The sequence below is a fragment of the Corvus hawaiiensis genome, chromosome 5, assembly GCF_020740725.1.
Source record: "Corvus hawaiiensis isolate bCorHaw1 chromosome 5, bCorHaw1.pri.cur, whole genome shotgun sequence".
Classification (NCBI taxonomy): Eukaryota; Metazoa; Chordata; class Aves; order Passeriformes; family Corvidae; genus Corvus; species Corvus hawaiiensis.
The window spans coordinates 59,652,106-59,668,092 of record NC_063217.1 but is presented as its reverse complement, the minus strand read 5'-3'; the positions used below and the strand labels follow the sequence as shown (position 1 = coordinate 59,668,092).

Genomic DNA, 15,987 nt, shown 5'->3' with positions numbered 1-15,987 from the left:
GTGGCTTGAAACTCATCCTGCTAGAGGAAATTCCATTTCAATTCCTTTGTAATTGACAGCACAGCTCAAATTCCTAAATCTGCATCTCTAATTCTTCACAAATGAAGTGAGTTTCACAGCATGGAAGACTTAACCTGAAAGCCACACCACCACACCCATATTTACATGAGGAATTTTCCAGGGTGAACACTATTCTTCCATCAGGATGATTGTCAAATGCCCTCAAAAACTCCTCAACTATTATTTAAAAGCCCTTTGTTTCAAAGAGAGCAATACATTTGGCATGGATGTTCAAGCATGACATGATTCAAGTTTTTAAGAATTAAATTAACGGCAGCTATTAAAATCTGCGTTTGAATTTAATATTTAATATGTATCTACTGACAGATTTCATTTACTCATCCTAATTAACAGTGCCCAGAACCTGCTTTTTCTTTAGACTGATAATAGCCAAATTTTAGCCCTGAGGTGGGGCACAGGCATCCCTAAGGCAGTAGAGGTGCCGACGGGCCAAGCGCTGCCATACAGCACCATCTAAGGGCTCTCCATAAGTACTGCTGAGGGGATGTATGGAAGGAGACCTATGGACTGGCCTGTGGATGCTCCCAGCCAGCTGCCAGGTTCCCAGGCACACTCCCTGCCCTTACACCAGTGTCACCGCAGCAGAACTCTCTGAGCAACTGTTTCCTCTGGGAGTCGATGCCACTGATTCATCAGGAATCATCTGGAAAACAAAGTTACCGAGAAGCTGCCTGAGGAATAATTTTCAGACTAACAATATCTACTTCTGTTAGCAGCAGCAATTTGTTTCTCTCTGTGGTGATCTCTTGGCATGCAGACAAGGTGGTTTATTACAAACACTCTAGATTAAGCACAGGAGAAGAAAATGTTACAGCTTCTAGATTTAGCTGAGAAACAAGAGTAGCTTTAATTCGATCCAGCTTGTGCAATATTTAAATCTTTATTTCAGCTTTTCCAGGCACATTTTTTTCTCTTCTTAATTTACACAAGTCTTGCTTATGAAAATATCTTCTTCTGGAGTGGTTTTGTGATGCAATCTACATGAGGAAATACCACACTAACCTGAAGATCCACTTAGTCCAGCCTTAATCTCAAGGAACAGCCAATAAAGAAAAAAAAATGAATTAGGAAACCAAAAGTATTCAAACTGTCCCACAGAAATGCCCTTGCATTTTAGATGTTCACTAAGGTTCAATGTTCAAAAATGTTAGATGAGAGCTATTCAGACTAGACTAATTTACAGGATCTGTGCCTGTCTCCACAGTATGTTTTCTGAGATGAAAGAATTGGCAGTGGGCCAAACAAGATTATTTTAATTATCCCAGTTTCCCTCTGAAATTTCCTGTCTCATTGCATATGAAGTATACCACCCCAAAAATGGAAAACTGACCCTCCTAGCAGGACAAACCTCAGGCAGCCTTTATTCTAGGACCTTATTCCATCACGTGTAGGCACATGCTCCAATGCTGACTTCTCCTGACCTCAGGGTGTGGAGAATCAGCAGCATTTCTAACATGGAAAGAATTGTGTGTGGTGAAAATGAGTGTCTGGAGCAGTGTCTCCAGCTAAACTGAAAGCCATGTGCATCATGCAAAACATGAAACTGGGACTTTCAACACATCGTAATTCAAAATAACTGTTTTATGTCAGTACAGAAATAAAGCATTCAGTGGCTTTTAGTTGTACTGGCACTGTACAGTGGCCGTGGTCTGCTCCATTGTTGCAGGTGTGGAAATGACAGTACTAAAGAGTCCCACATTAAAGACTTTTTCATTTCTAAGAATGTCACATTCCAATGCATAGTGAAAAGGAAAAGTGAAGGATAACAATATTTGAATTGAAGTCTGAGACATTAATTTTCAAATCTAATCAGTTTCTATTGCCACTGCATGCAGAAAGAACCAGTCAGGTTGTAAGTGCTGTATCATAGCACTCAACAAAAAAGGTTTTTTTACTTTTACTGAAACTGTTTTTGAAAGCTTATTGATCTTGTTCAGAGTTCTCAACTTCTCCTGTAAATCACAAGTTAAGAACACGGCTTCAGCCACTTGTTTTGAGTCCCACAGGTATCAAGTATTAGCAGCTGCTGTTCAGTGAAGACAGACAAATTGTACTCACAGCTCAAAATAAAGAAATCTGTTTGGGTGAACACAATTTGCTCTATTCAGCAAGCAAGGGCACAAAAAGTCATTCCTCTCAGCCTCAGATAGCAGTCAGGATTTCGAGGTAGATCATTTCGTTAAGATTTATGCAATCTAAAAAAAAAGAACAATATTTGCAAAATAATTCACATTCCCATTTGCTGATTATTTTACTTGATTGAGCTCTGCCAGATGCCATGCACTTGCCATGCTTTTGACATGGCATGTAGGGCAGAAGCCAATTTCCTATGCAGCTGCCTGTTCTGGAATGAATATCTGATCTATCTGATGACAATTAAGCAATTACAGCAATATTAATCCTCTACATGAATTTTACAAGATTGGGATAGCTGAACAGCAGAGTTTCTCTTTAAACTTCAAAACAGAAGGGACACCAGAGCATAACAGGCTTGTGGAACACATGCTGACCTTTCAATACAGTGACCTGTAGTGCTCTGAAAAGCTACCAATGAATAGAGGGGAGGAGTCAGTGGTGGAGGTGACACGGGGGAAAGGAGAAAACCAGCACACTGACAAGGCATTATTTTCCACCTAATGTCCACAAATGTACAGGTGACTCAGGAGAACAACATTTCTGGCAGAAGAACTATACAAATAGTCAGCTGTTTCTTACTCAGATCTAGGACTAAAAGACAAGCATCTGAGCAACAGTAAAAGCTCCTAGTCTAAGCTTCGGATGTCATAAGGCACATTAATTGCTGCAGCTTCTGGTGTCACTAAAGAGCCTTTGTCCAGTCAGACTAACAATTTACAGTTTAGAGTTAAGGTGAAACAATCAACTTATTCCTTGCACTTATTTTACAGGCTTTGCCAGATTTGATCAGATAAAAGCACACATTCAGTGCAGATCCTTAATCATTTTCAAACACATTCAATACCCCTTCTAGTTCAGTTTGTGAAATCCCTTCTAAAAGATGTAAACCAGGAAATTCTTAGCGCCCCAATTTCCCTTTCCTCTGTGGATTATTTTGCCTACTTCAAAATACTAGGAAAGCTTCTCTAAATAAGAATAGACCTTACTGTGATGGCTGAAGTCTGTTTCTCCTTCCATGAGAGAAGGATCTGACATCACAGTCCGGGAACCAGCTCAGCTCTTTTTCTGAAAAGAGGCAGGATACATCTTAGCATAGTTGACTTGTCCCTGTATTTCCCATCCTCCACATCTTCCTAGGATGGTGCCTGCTTTCTTCTAAGATTTGATGAGAGAGAGAAAGAGGAGTAAAGGGCAAAGGTAACCAAGAGGTCAAGAAGAGACGGTTTCCCTCAGACGCTGCTAACAAGGTACAGCACAGGAGTTTGACATGACTTCAGAAACCCTTGTTCTCCGCTGGTGAGCTCTGTCTGAGCCCGGGTTCACCGAGGTTACAGGAAAAGAAAAGGCTGTACTTTTGTTGATCAACGCTGCTAAGCAACACGTCATAAAAACCAACATTCCTCTTGTCTTCTGCTGGTTGCAATTAGAGAACTACAAACAGGATCACAGATTCAGGGCCAGGAGAAAACCTTTAGCAGTGTGAGTGTGTACTGCTCCGAGCCACAGAGCCCGTGCAGCATCTTCTCATTAGACATACATTCCGCATCCCCAGCCATTGCAGCCTGCACAGGGCAGGTCAGCCCAGGCCTCTGAAGCTGCAAAATAGCCTTTGGGTTCTCATATGTTGTAATCTTTAGGTTGTACTAGTCACTTTCAATTGAAGAAACAAAGCAAAAGTGTTGTCAGTCCCTGATTAACTTCATGAATATTTGAGTCATGTTAAAAGGTGCATTACTAAAGCTTTTATAGGCTACTCCACCAGTGGAAGAGCTGGAAGAGGAAATGGAGACATAATAAACAACACAGAGCAGGAACTCACTTTGCCATAATATTTTAAGGAAAAATACAGGAATCTTACCATGCATTCTGAAAGGTGAATCTTTTAACTTGTTACAAGTAAACAATCATTTACTCAAACTACAAGAACTTATAACTAGTCCCCATTTAGAGCACAATTACAAACAAACCTACCTAGTGCAAAAGGACAAGTGTCACATGGTCCCATGCAACATACAAATCCAAAAGATAGGAAAGGGAATTGAATTTACAATTTTTGTAAGCCTCACATGGCAAACACTGTGGGTCATACAGTTTCTGTGGCTTCACAGTAAATTATCCAAGATAATTCTTATGCTCCCATGGGAGGAAAGAATAGAAAAAAAATAGGCATTCTTCTTGCTGCTCCATAATGTACCTTCTCCATACACTGTCATGAATGTCAGCTCCTCTTTTCCTTCCTTGTTCACCATCTAAACCACGCTTTAGTATGACAGGAGAGAAGAGAGTATGCCTGTCATCCTTCCATTCTAAGTATGTACTCTAATTGCTTATAAGTTTTTACTTTTGAAATTGTTATTCTCAATTTTAAAATGCTGTTAATGTTCCATTATGGGGTGGGTGGGTTACTTTTAAATAAACTGTAAGGAATGTGTGGAGTGTGGAGAATGACTGTGGAGTAGCTGAACTGGTTTTGGAAAAGGAATCCTGTCGCTAGTCAGTCTGTGCACTGATGACTCTCCAAATCTTAAGTTTCAGGGGAACATACTAATTTTTCCTTAAATACACTCCTTATCAACATCTGTTTAATCATTCATCAAATTATAAATGTTTTAGAATAGTCCAGCAGGAATAGTTACAGAAGCACTAAGCTCTTGAAAGTGTTTTTCTCATTTTAACTCATGGAGTATGTTACTTATTGACTGTGCATCCAAGGGGGAGCAATAGAGCGCTCTGAGAAAGGAAAATAAAGGGGAAATAAGTGTGTTTACACCAATACAGAGCAAGTCAGTAATTGAATCTTGCCATATTAAGAAAGAAAACTTCAGGAAGGGAACTGCATACAGTTTAAAAAAAAAAAAGTTCCTTGGTATTCTTTAGCTTTACTCAACTCCCATTCCCAAAAATCTCAAATAGCCAACACATTGCAGACTTCACAAAAAAGCAATATATGCGAGGAGAACATAAAGGCTTGAAGCAGCATGCACAACAGGAAGTAATGCATTTACAGAAGGCGAGGGCAGATTAGATATCAAAGAGAAGTTTTTTATTACTTAAAGCAGGACATTACAACAGAGCAGTAGTCAAGAAGGGGTCACTGGGTCCTGTCACTGAAAACAGAGAGATTAGGTATAAAGGGAATAAGTCACACTAAGAGCATGAACTTGCTAAGAGCATTTTTTCAACCTTAAGTAACGTGGCTGTAAATATACGTGGGGCTCAGAGTAAAGATTACTGAACTGTAACCCTTACACTCTCTGACCTGTTTCAGAGTCCTGGATAAATCACTTGATCTCACCACACTTGTTTTCTCCAGCTGTGAAACACCAGCAACATCCACTACACAGGGACCTAGGGAAAAGTTTCACACTTACAGACAACTGCAAGACTTTGTAGGAAACAAGTTTGTGTATTTGAAGAGTTTATTCTTTACCTCCCATACTCATTTGTCTAACAGTTTATCATACCTCCAGCTACAAACTTCATCTTGCTATTGTATTCTCATGAAGTTATATTATTTCCCCGTACTATTCTGCAATAGTTCTGGGTTTAAGTGTTAACATGAGAGCAGCTTGACAACTCCAGAAACTAAGAATATGTCAACATCCTACTCAACAGATTTGTTTACTATCTTTTTTCAGAAGCCTGTTTACTTGTATAGCAATATTTTAATGCATTTTAGCCAATTTAATCCCACAGAGCTAAAAATGACAAGCTGGAAATGTTCTTCCCTATCTTGGGACATACTGGATTGTTTACCGAGTTGTAGCCTACCAGCTGAAGCTCTGCAGTCTTTCTGAGGACAATGCATCTGCCAGCCCATGAGAGCATGAACAAAACTGCACAATTAATTGAATACCAGTTGATTCCAAAACACATCACAGCAAAATTTTACAGGCTATAAAAAAAACTATCTGATTCTCACATGGAAGGCTCAGTTCACAGTTTGCACAGTACAGCCTTTCAGTTTGGTAGGGAATCACTGAAAAACTAAGCAGGGACCCTCATTTACCATTTCGTTTCCAAAGACCCTTTTGAATAGAAGGGATTTCTCCATCTACTGAAGCATGAGGCACAACTGAACACATAAAGAAGGCAAAGCTGATTTTCATTTAATGCTCTGCTTTAAGAGGAAAATGCAGTTCAAAGAACCTGCTTAAGCCATTGCACTTCTGCTAAGAGTTCATTTGTAAATTAACAATACTGTAAAAGAAGCAACAAAATGAGAAAATAATGATAGCCCATGGCTTGAGTGGATCAGCAGATCTGCACCCAGAAAACAAACACTGAAGAAGCTGTAAAACATAATCTGCTTGAGCAGTTCTCATTTAAACAAAGCTGCAGGTTTTAGTTTTACTTGCTTGGCAGCTTGTGTATAACAGACAAGAACAGTGGTCCCTGACAGAAGACAAAGTAATGACCATAATAAGGGTTTGATCTAACAGATAAACACAAATGAGGTCACCTCAAAAACTGCCACCTGAAACAAATGGACTATCAAAAAGTTGAGAACTCACTGGTTAAAATGCTGCTGCTCTCATTAATTAATTTCCCAGCTGACTGTCATTTCTTCTACAAGGTACCATAAAATACAGTCAATATTTAAAGATGAAAGGACACAAGGACACAAGACATTGCTTTTGGTTTGGGGCACTCTCTGTCACATTCAACAGAGGCTGTTTAAAGAAAAAAGAAACTGTAAGCACTGCATTTCTCTCACAACTCAGCATGGTCATAACAGTCACTGTGCTTCTCCATACATTCCACTCCATACATTCCTATAGCTGCTTCTTTGTTGATTGACTGCAGCAATCCCAAAGTACTGATTAAGAAACAAGAATAAGTGGTCAGAGAAGTTCTGACAATTTATGTGGTGGAAACCACTAATACCAGCTACCCCAGTGCAAAATGTCTTAACTAAGAAATGCCTCAGCCCCAAAACACAAAAGACAATGTCCTTCTGTAGTATTTCACTGCAAACAGTGTCTAGCAGGAAAAAGTTGGGAACAAAATATAATAACTGGGACAAGGGGAAAGAAGAGAAAAAAATATATTGATGGGAAAAAAGTCCAAATGAAAACACCCTGAAGGTAAAAAGAGGATTTAAGTAACCCAATTCAGTGCTATACTAGAATTGGGTTGCCAGAGCCCAAACAGGTGAAACTGAGCTAAAGTCACCATACCTTTCATGTACATGTCCGGAAAATCAAAACTGAGAAACTCATCACTTCCATTATATTTCTTTAAAAATTAATTCATCTAAGCACCAACAGGCTCACCAAATTCTCCTGTGTTACTGGCTTTACTGCCAGGTCTCCAAAAATCAGCACTTTTCCACTTTATCCTTCACATTTAGTGGGTACCAGATGAGCTCTGCTTTCTAGATCACAGATCAGGAAAATGTTTCGCCCAGATTTTTCTCAAGGGAAAATAAAAAAATAAAAGTGCTTTTGGTTGGAAGCAGTCCTGTCTTCTGCAAGAGATAAAGAAAAAATACCAAACACACCTGGCCATTTTGTTTGAATCCAAAAAACATGTCAGATCAGAAAACCATAAAACATTATTTTTAGAGATAAATTATTCTAGTATAAAGACATTTGCTATTAAAACATTATGGGTAACATTTGTTCCATCTGATGTCTGCATGTAAAAAAAAGTCTTAACTAAATTTTGCTTTTTAATAAAGCGTCTATTTTGAAACTGGGATGGTTAAAATTCCCTTCTCCTACTGTACAGTGTATAATAACTAACTACAGCTTCCAAAGAGGGACCAAACACCACTATGTTCTATGTATACAATTTATTTAAAACTAAGGCTGTGGTCTGGTGCTGTCAGGCAGTCCAATGTTCTTGCTGTCACTCAAGGTGAGGAAAGAAAATGCAATCCATTATGGCAACAGCTGCTGCTATATTAGAATGGAAAGCTGCAGTGTCAACTGCACTGAGATGACCCCACAACCAGAATCAAACCTTGCACCACCACAAACCTCACTCTCCCACCCTCCCAAAACCAACCATTTTACATGGGCATCCAGTTTTCATCAACAGATCTATGGCATGTACAAATTGGCGATTTGGAAATTAATTTTTTTTCCAATATAGTGTGTAGTAATCTGAGAGTGAGCCTTTGGATTTGTCATGATCGCTGCATATACAGAATCCAACAGAATTCTTTTGCAGAGTACTGGATAGGTATTCTATTCATGTCTGCTGCAGTAAAACATTTGAATCCACACATAGAGAAAGTGTATTTAATGTTCACATTTACATAATTGTGCACTTAGCAAGAACAGAGTAGAAAACAATGCTTAGAGACCATTTTTGAATGCCTTCAGCAGCAGGTCAGCTGCCAGTCCAGGAGACAAGACTCCACTAAGAACTTTTTCTTCCAGAAGTGGGATCTTATCCTTGACTGCCAAGTGACTCCGGAAATGCTCCAGCATGTTTTCTTGGATAAGGTTCCACATCCACACTTTCTGCTGTTTGCGTCGTTTGGCAACCAGCTCGCCACTTGTGAGCATGAGGTCACGGAACTCAGTCATTTTATCCCACATATCCGAGATCCCTTCCCCGGTTTTGGCAGAGATGCGCAGTACCTGTCGGATCCAGAGGAATTGTTAGAGCCAAGTTAGCTGCTGGCCTTGAGGTTTCAATTACTGGATCAGGTAGACTGCAGGGGAATTAAGAAATGTGTGAGGGAAACTTCCTTCAATACTCACTTCATGAGGCTCTAAGCATTTCTATGCCTTTTTCTTTTCCCATCCAAAAAATGTAGGATTCTACTAACTAAAAGTAGATCCTAAGATCCATAGTATTTGGGATAAATAGGCCTTGTCCAACAGCTTGTATAATGAGAATCATTTTTAGTAAGTCCTTCAGCTAAAAGGTACATTATTGCTCTTTTACTTAAATGTAAAGTTAAGTGCGTATTTTGGTAGCTATTCTTTTGTACTTAAAATATGCCAGAAATGAGGTATTTTGACTATTTTTTTGCCTTTGCTTTCCAGAACAGGAATTAATTTTGCCAATAATATTTCAGACATCCAGCACAGTCTTTCAAATTGAACAGCCTGTTTTTTTAAAAAAGCTTCTCTCTCTTTCCACCCTTAGAAAAGAAAGGCTAAACCTCAGTCAGCCCAGCTGATTTAAACTCAACTTCATGGGTCAATTTCAATACCAGGGTAGAACAAACCTCCTTTACAGACAGAAGTTTATTTATAAAGGAAGTGAGAGTGTGTGCGTTTGCTTATTCTATATACACATATTAAAAATTAGTACTGAATCTTCTCCTTAAAAATCCACCATAACCTTTTAGTAGACAAAATACAGCACTAAAACTGAAGACCCAGAGGATGAAAATTCCAATTATCTAGACAATTTCATTATGTGAGACACAAACAAACAAAAAAATTAAAGCAGTAAAGGACACACATGAACTAGTGAAAGAACAAAGATAATCACAGGCTTCAGAGTTATAACAGAGGGAGAAGTAGATTAAGAGACATTTTTAGATATGCATAGTTTAAAAAAAGTAAACTCCTGATGTCAGTAATAGTTCTGCTAGTGCAGAGATTGTAGCTCAGGGCAGAAGTCCTGGGGAGGAGGACTGGCTTTGCAGTGTTTCATGTGACTCACCTTGAGATCAGAGGTGAAGCACAGACAGCAGCAATCACCTCTCCAGCACACTGTGAGACTGAACAACCAACTGCAATTTTTATAAAAGAGCCCAGGGAGACTGGGACAGCCAGATGAGAAGAAACCAATCCTAACTCATTCAGCACTTTTTCTGGGAGGAAAAAATACAAAAAAAACCCAAACACACCACCAAAACCCAAACAAAACCAAACCAGACCCAAAGAGCCCCACAAAGCACAGCGAAGTGCACAAACCTTTGGCCTCCAAACCTTTGAACGCTTGCGAAGCAGCTTCATAGCACTGATGTACTCAGCCTGGATTCTCCGGGCAGGCACAACTAAATCACCATCAGCCTTATTGATGGCAACGAGATCTGCCATCTCAATGATGCCCCGTTTGATGCCCTAAATGCAACAGGGAAAGAAACCAGGAGTACCCAGAGGGGGTGTGATACACTGATTCATCACAAAAAGCAGGTCAAAGGGCTTTGTTAGTTTCTAGTTTTCGCCCCAAAAATATATGCAACTAGTAAACATGTCAAAGTTAAGCCACAGAGTATCAAAAGTTTACATCCTAATACTTTAAAAACCAAAAGAAAAGGGAGCTTAACTCTGCACTAAGTAGATTACACTGAAAATACTTAATAATAACAGTATAATGGACAAAATACTATTGATATGGACTTTCTGCACAGATACTACATGTTGAATTTAAGTTTCTCTTTCTAGTCCCAGGTAGTAAAAAATACCTGTAATTCATCTCCACCCGCAGGTGGTAGCAGTAATATAAACATATCAACCATATCAGCCACAGCAAATTCTGACTGGCCCACACCTAAAAAATAAAATTCAGAGTTTACCATTTACTACAAACTTTCAGTCACATTAATGACAAGTAATTACAACAGATCCCAGCACTGCCCCATCAACAAATCCCATTAACAAAACAAAGACAACTGGAAACACATTAGTTTTGTAAAAGACATACAGGACTAGAAAACAGACAGAACGAGCATTCATGTTCAACCAGTGACCACGTATGAAAACATGGGCAAAATCAAGGCAGAAAGTATGCAATTATTAGCACACCTTACTTTCATGTCACAGCAGGACAATTAAAAGAAAACCTTAAGCACATACCTACTGTTTCCACAAGAACAACATCATAGCCTCCTCCTTCACACAGCAGAATGGCTTCATTTGTGGTCCTTGTGACACCTCCCAGGGTCCCACTGGTTGGAGATGGCCTGATGTATGCATTCATGTCTCTTGACAACTCAGTCATCCGTGTTTTGTCCCCCAGTAGAGAACCTTGAATGTTTAACGTTAAATTATTTCAAAAGTGCAACACAGCCAAACTTCCCCTTTTCCCCCCGCCCCACCAATAAAAGAGTGAGAAAAGACAGATCTCTTGGGCAATGTCAGTCAAATGAATATCCCAGTAATGGTTGCTCAAGGCTTAGCTGAGGGCTAGAATTTACTGCCTGGTTCTTCCACTTCTCAGAAGCTGGAACGGCCTGACAGGCAGACCTTACTGCTAACAAACATGAAGAATTTGTGCTAGGTCAGAAAGAATTCCAGAATTCCTGAATGGCTTTTTGAGGCCTATACACATCGGGCCAGACAGCTGAATCTTGTCTGTTCCCATCCAAAGGGACATTATGATTCTGACACTCCCTGATGGTGGATTTTTCGTTTTAAGAGAGCTGACACATGTCCTGCCTTCCTTCTACTCAAACAAACTGTAAATCAGATTCAGTGAGATCTATGCACTCGATACACACCCCAAAAGATAAGGGATGCTCAATTCTTCCAACTGCTGCAGCCTTGCTGTCACATTTTGCTATTCTACTGATGCATCCTGAAGGCACGCATTCAAGAACATAGTCTGTCTTAGCTCCACGCCATTGCAATGCTCTAGTTGTTTTCTTTATAAATAGTTACACACCTCTAACAGCACAGAAGCTGGAAAAATTAATGATGCTGCCTGGCAGCTACCCATTATGAAAAGATCGAGATTGCATTATTAGTATCAGAGAAACCATGAATCAGGCATGGTCAGCTTGTCATTTCCCTATAATTTTTTACTGGAGAGTTACAGATTACAGCCTGTAATCAGTAATCCTGCACAACTTCGAAGAAATTCAAATTCAGAAAAATAAAATTGCAAGGCAACATTTGAACCCTGGAAAAGAGGAAATCTGGAAGAATTACAACACTGACACCTGTTTCCCAATTTCGTATCACATAGGAAAAAAATATGAAAACTTGATTTATTTATTTTTTTATATTTTACTGTTATAGGCACCAAATTTTCCTCCACTTGGCCCAAAGAGATACTTCTGTAGCTGACAAGGTATTAGAAACCTGACTCAAACTTTAATTCACACTCACCACCACTTGTACTAGAAGAAGGGTCTACAGCCAACACAGACACTTTGTGTTTTCTTTCTGTAAGCATTTTCCCAAAGCATTCTATGAAGCTTGATTTTCCAGCACCAGGAGGACCAGACAACCCTAAATGATCATATTAGGAAGAAAAAAGCATTTTGTTAGTCAAATAAGTAATACATCTCATGAATACCAACAACATCTAAGTTGATAACAATTCATACTTTAACACAGCATCACAACAAAAGCAAATAAAAGCTATGCCAAAACTATAAAACCGTAGTTTGGTTCACCCAATATAGCAGCACTTCATCACTCCTCATCCTATTCACACCAGTATAACACTGGGTTTATCCACACCCATTTCCTTCCCTCCAAATAAAATTATTTATGCCATAAGACTTATCCTTCAGAACTTTCAAAATGTTATATACTAGAACTGGATCTTTCAGATTTACTATAAAAGAAACACTCTTAAAGCAAAAGCAAGCCCTTACCTTGAAGAGCTGTTTTTTCAAAAAAATGAGGCCACTTATTTGCATGTCAAAGCTCCCAAACTAAGATTAGCACCAAACTTTTCTCGCTCCCATGCCCCAGTTCTTGTTCTTACTACCTTTGTACAGACAGCAAAGATGACAGCTGGGCATGACACGTTAGCAGTCCATCTCTTTGTAAGGGAAAAATATTTTACAGCTTCCAAGAGAAGCAGGTTCAAGTCTCCTTCAGCTGAAAAGTACGCTGCTTTAAAGGAGGGCCATAAAACAGGAAGGTGCATGCTTTTCCTTCTGCAGACTAAAAAAGGGATTCAGGAAGTATTCAAGAAAACACCTGCTTTGGGAAAAGACCACATCTGCTTGACTACATCTTTCCCTAAGTGTAGATAACATCTGCATCAGTCTGCAAACTAACTAATGTTTCAGCTTATAATGGTTACCAAAAACACTCCGAGTGACAGACCCCCAGGAAGTAACACTAATTTCTAAAGCATTTTCAAATCATTTTTCATCTCAAGGCATAATTCCACTGGACAACAGAAGTAATCTAGGTTGGTTATAAACCACAAAAGAATAACAATACAAGACTACAGACCACAAACAGCAGTGATGATAAAAGGTGAGGACTGTAATCACATGTAAGCAACTACTAGACAAGACATAAAAGGACTAACCCACTCTAAAGGCAAGTGGCTTTCCTTGATTTAACTTTTCTTGTTCCCTGCGGTAGGATAATACCTTCTGAAGGAGCACCTGGGCTATTTTCTTCTTCCTACTCTGAGTTGATTCTATAAGTGTAATGGCTTCGGCTAAACAAGCTCTATGACCCTGGATTAGTCCATGGTAAAGTCTGTCTACGAGTCTCTGTTCCCAGTCAGAAAGTCTCTCTACTTGCTGCTCAGGGGCTGCTTGCTGGCACAGCTCTCTCCTCAAACCATTTGATGAACAAATCCATTTTGTACGACAGCAGTGCGCTGGCCCAAGAGATTCAATGCCCAGGAAATCTGCTCGGGACGCAAAGTGAAAGTTCGTGAAGTAAGTTCTTCTGGAGAAGTAACAATGAGGGAATCTCAGCAGCAAAGTGAGAATCTTCATATTTTTTGGAATTAAAAACTACCAGAGTTGTCAGTTCACTTCTGTTTGCAGACACCCTAAAAAGAAAGCAAAACATTTTTACTTTCTTCAAAGCACTTGTGAGGACTCAAATGAAATTTATGCACACCCATGATCATCAGCTTTTATTTTATCTGCACCTGCTGCCATGAATAAAAAAATTAGTTCCCTTTCCCCGTTGAACAGATGCAGTAAAAACAAGCTATATAATCAATAGCACAGTACCTCTTTATTATCATACTTCATAAATCAAAATATTATTTTTATAGATAGGCAAGTAAAAAAAAAGTACTTTTAAATAAGCCTCTGAGCGCACCTGCAGCACACTACAAATCGAGGAACAATCCTTATGCCTACGGAAATGGCGGTATATTCTAGTTTGACGGGCTTTTTTAAGCAATTCTTCGGGATGAGGTTATATTTGCACTTATTTTCATCAGAAAGAGGAAAAAAAGGTCTGGTAGGGCGGGATTTCAGACACAATAGCATTTAGAAATAAATTGGAGGAGCTGAGGCCTCCCCGAGGCGCCCGGGCTGCCCCAGCCCCGCTCCCGCTCCGCCGCCTCAGCCCGGGGCGGCCGCTGAGGGGATGAAGGCACGGGAAAAGCCGCCGCTCCCCGCCATTCCCGGTCGCTGCCCACCATTCCCGGCACCTACCGGAGCCGCCCCGCTCCGCCCCGGGAAGTGACGCCCTCAGGCTGAGCCGGAACCCGCTGCCCGGCGGGGAAGGGAGCGGCGGGGCAGGCGCGGGGTTGTCCCCGCCGTCCCCCTCAGAGCGGGCGGTGAGGGCTTCAAGGCTCAGGGCTGGCCATTCCATGAGCACGCAAACTTCCATGGCCATGGAGTCATAGTCTCCCTGCTGTACCCTTACAGTGAGTGATGTTTCAAATCATCGTTTCTCTCCTGAAATCATAGCAATTTCCACTCTGAAGCCGTGCATGGCGATTTACGAGTCCTCCCACTTCGTTTCATTCACTCGGAAGGGAGAAGAAAAGCTTAAATATCCACTTATGCTTATTAAATCACGGTTATTTCCAGCCTCATTAAACCTCCTCTTTAAAGTTTCCTGCATGGAATGTTTGTTTATTGTGGGGTGGGGTTTGTTTCGCTCTTTTTTTTTTTTTTTTTTTAATATCTCCATCTTGCCATCTCCTTTCTGCTCATCTTCTTAAAGTACACAGATTTATTCACAATAAATGTAAATGCACAGAATCCACTGATTGAGCTGTTCCCAATGCCTTGCACTGTCCTTCAAAGAATTTTTCACAGTGTCACCACACGGGCAGGGAAAATGACGGACTGTAAAATAGCAAAAGTTTTCTTCTGAACTGCTGAATGCATGATTTAGTCTCACTGCTGTTATTCCGGTCCAGAAGATTATGACACACAGAGAACTAAACAGTTCAGGGCTAAGAAAATAGGCCATTTTGTGTCCCTGTCAGCATGGGATGAAACCACGGCAGAAAGAGACAAGAAGTCCCATTTCAAAATAGCCTTGTGAGGTCTTTCTGTTTAACCAGGTCTTTAGTTGCCACAGTTAGCGTGGATCACTGTATCTCTTCATTAACAAGCTTTCTAAGGCTCTCTGTTTGCTTACACCTAGGTGGCATATCCCCACTATTATTTTAATAACAGCAGAAACAAAAAAAACCCCATTCTACTACTGCTTAATTGATCGTTCAGTTTATGCCCCTTTCTGTTCTCCCAACTTGAATACTTTTTTCAGTGACCTCGATGAACAGGCTTGCAAAATTGCACATTTCATCAACTCTATAGAGGAGAGGGGATTGTTCAGTTCTGTCTATGATAACCTTGTGGACCGGAATAATAGAAGTGAGATTAAAGCGTGCACTCAGCAGTTCAGAACAAAACTGCTGCTCTTTTACACAGCCCACCAGTTGTACTGCCAATCTGATAAGGCCACCAACAGGCATGTATGTGGTTTAGAGTTGTCTTCCTGCAAGAACTGTTTTCAAGACTTGGCACACTCGTGAGGTCTGGAAATCCAAATTGCTCAAGTCACCTCTTGTTTGTTCCCCTTTCCCCCCAACTCGGTTATTCAACAAGTTTGCTTTTCACCAGTCACAGACTACAGTCTCCAAATGCCAGAATGAGAGGAAGACTTCCTATTGCCTTGTCAA

General features: G+C 40.2%; 1 protein-coding gene across 2 annotated transcripts; it reads right to left on the bottom strand.

The window, feature by feature from the left end:
• Nucleotides 1–5,238: 5,238 nt before the first annotated feature.
• On the bottom strand, nt 5,239–14,578 carry MMAA (metabolism of cobalamin associated A). Of its 2 annotated transcripts, none has more exons than XM_048304880.1 (7): nt 14,504–14,578; nt 13,408–13,884; nt 12,243–12,365; nt 10,989–11,159; nt 10,598–10,683; nt 10,104–10,253; nt 5,239–8,810 (listed from the first exon to the last, which is right to left on the bottom strand). In XM_048304880.1, the coding sequence occupies exons 2-7, from the start codon at nt 13,826–13,828 to the stop codon at nt 8,523–8,525; spliced, it is 1,239 nt and encodes a 412-aa protein (XP_048160837.1). In that variant the 5' UTR covers nt 13,829–13,884; nt 14,504–14,578; the 3' UTR covers nt 5,239–8,522. The 2 variants fall into 2 exon arrangements, with proteins under 2 accessions (XP_048160837.1, XP_048160836.1); XM_048304879.1 differs by lacking the exon at nt 14,504–14,578 and adding an exon at nt 14,163–14,494.
• Nucleotides 14,579–15,987: the final 1,409 nt, after the last annotated feature.

Bases quoted from the DNA above. Each gene is read 5' to 3' on its own strand.
- MMAA (XM_048304880.1), bottom strand. From the start codon at position 13,828: ATGAAGATTCTCACTTTGCTGCTGAGATTCCCTCATTGTTACTTCTCC. The intron at 12,366-13,407 runs GTTAGTCCTTTT...ATGATCATTTAG, and splicing joins GCCACTTGCCTTTAGAGTGG to GGTTGTCTGGTCCTCCTGGT. The intron at 10,254-10,597 runs GTATTTTTTACT...TGTTGCATTTAG, and splicing joins CGGGTGGAGATGAATTACAG to GGCATCAAACGGGGCATCAT.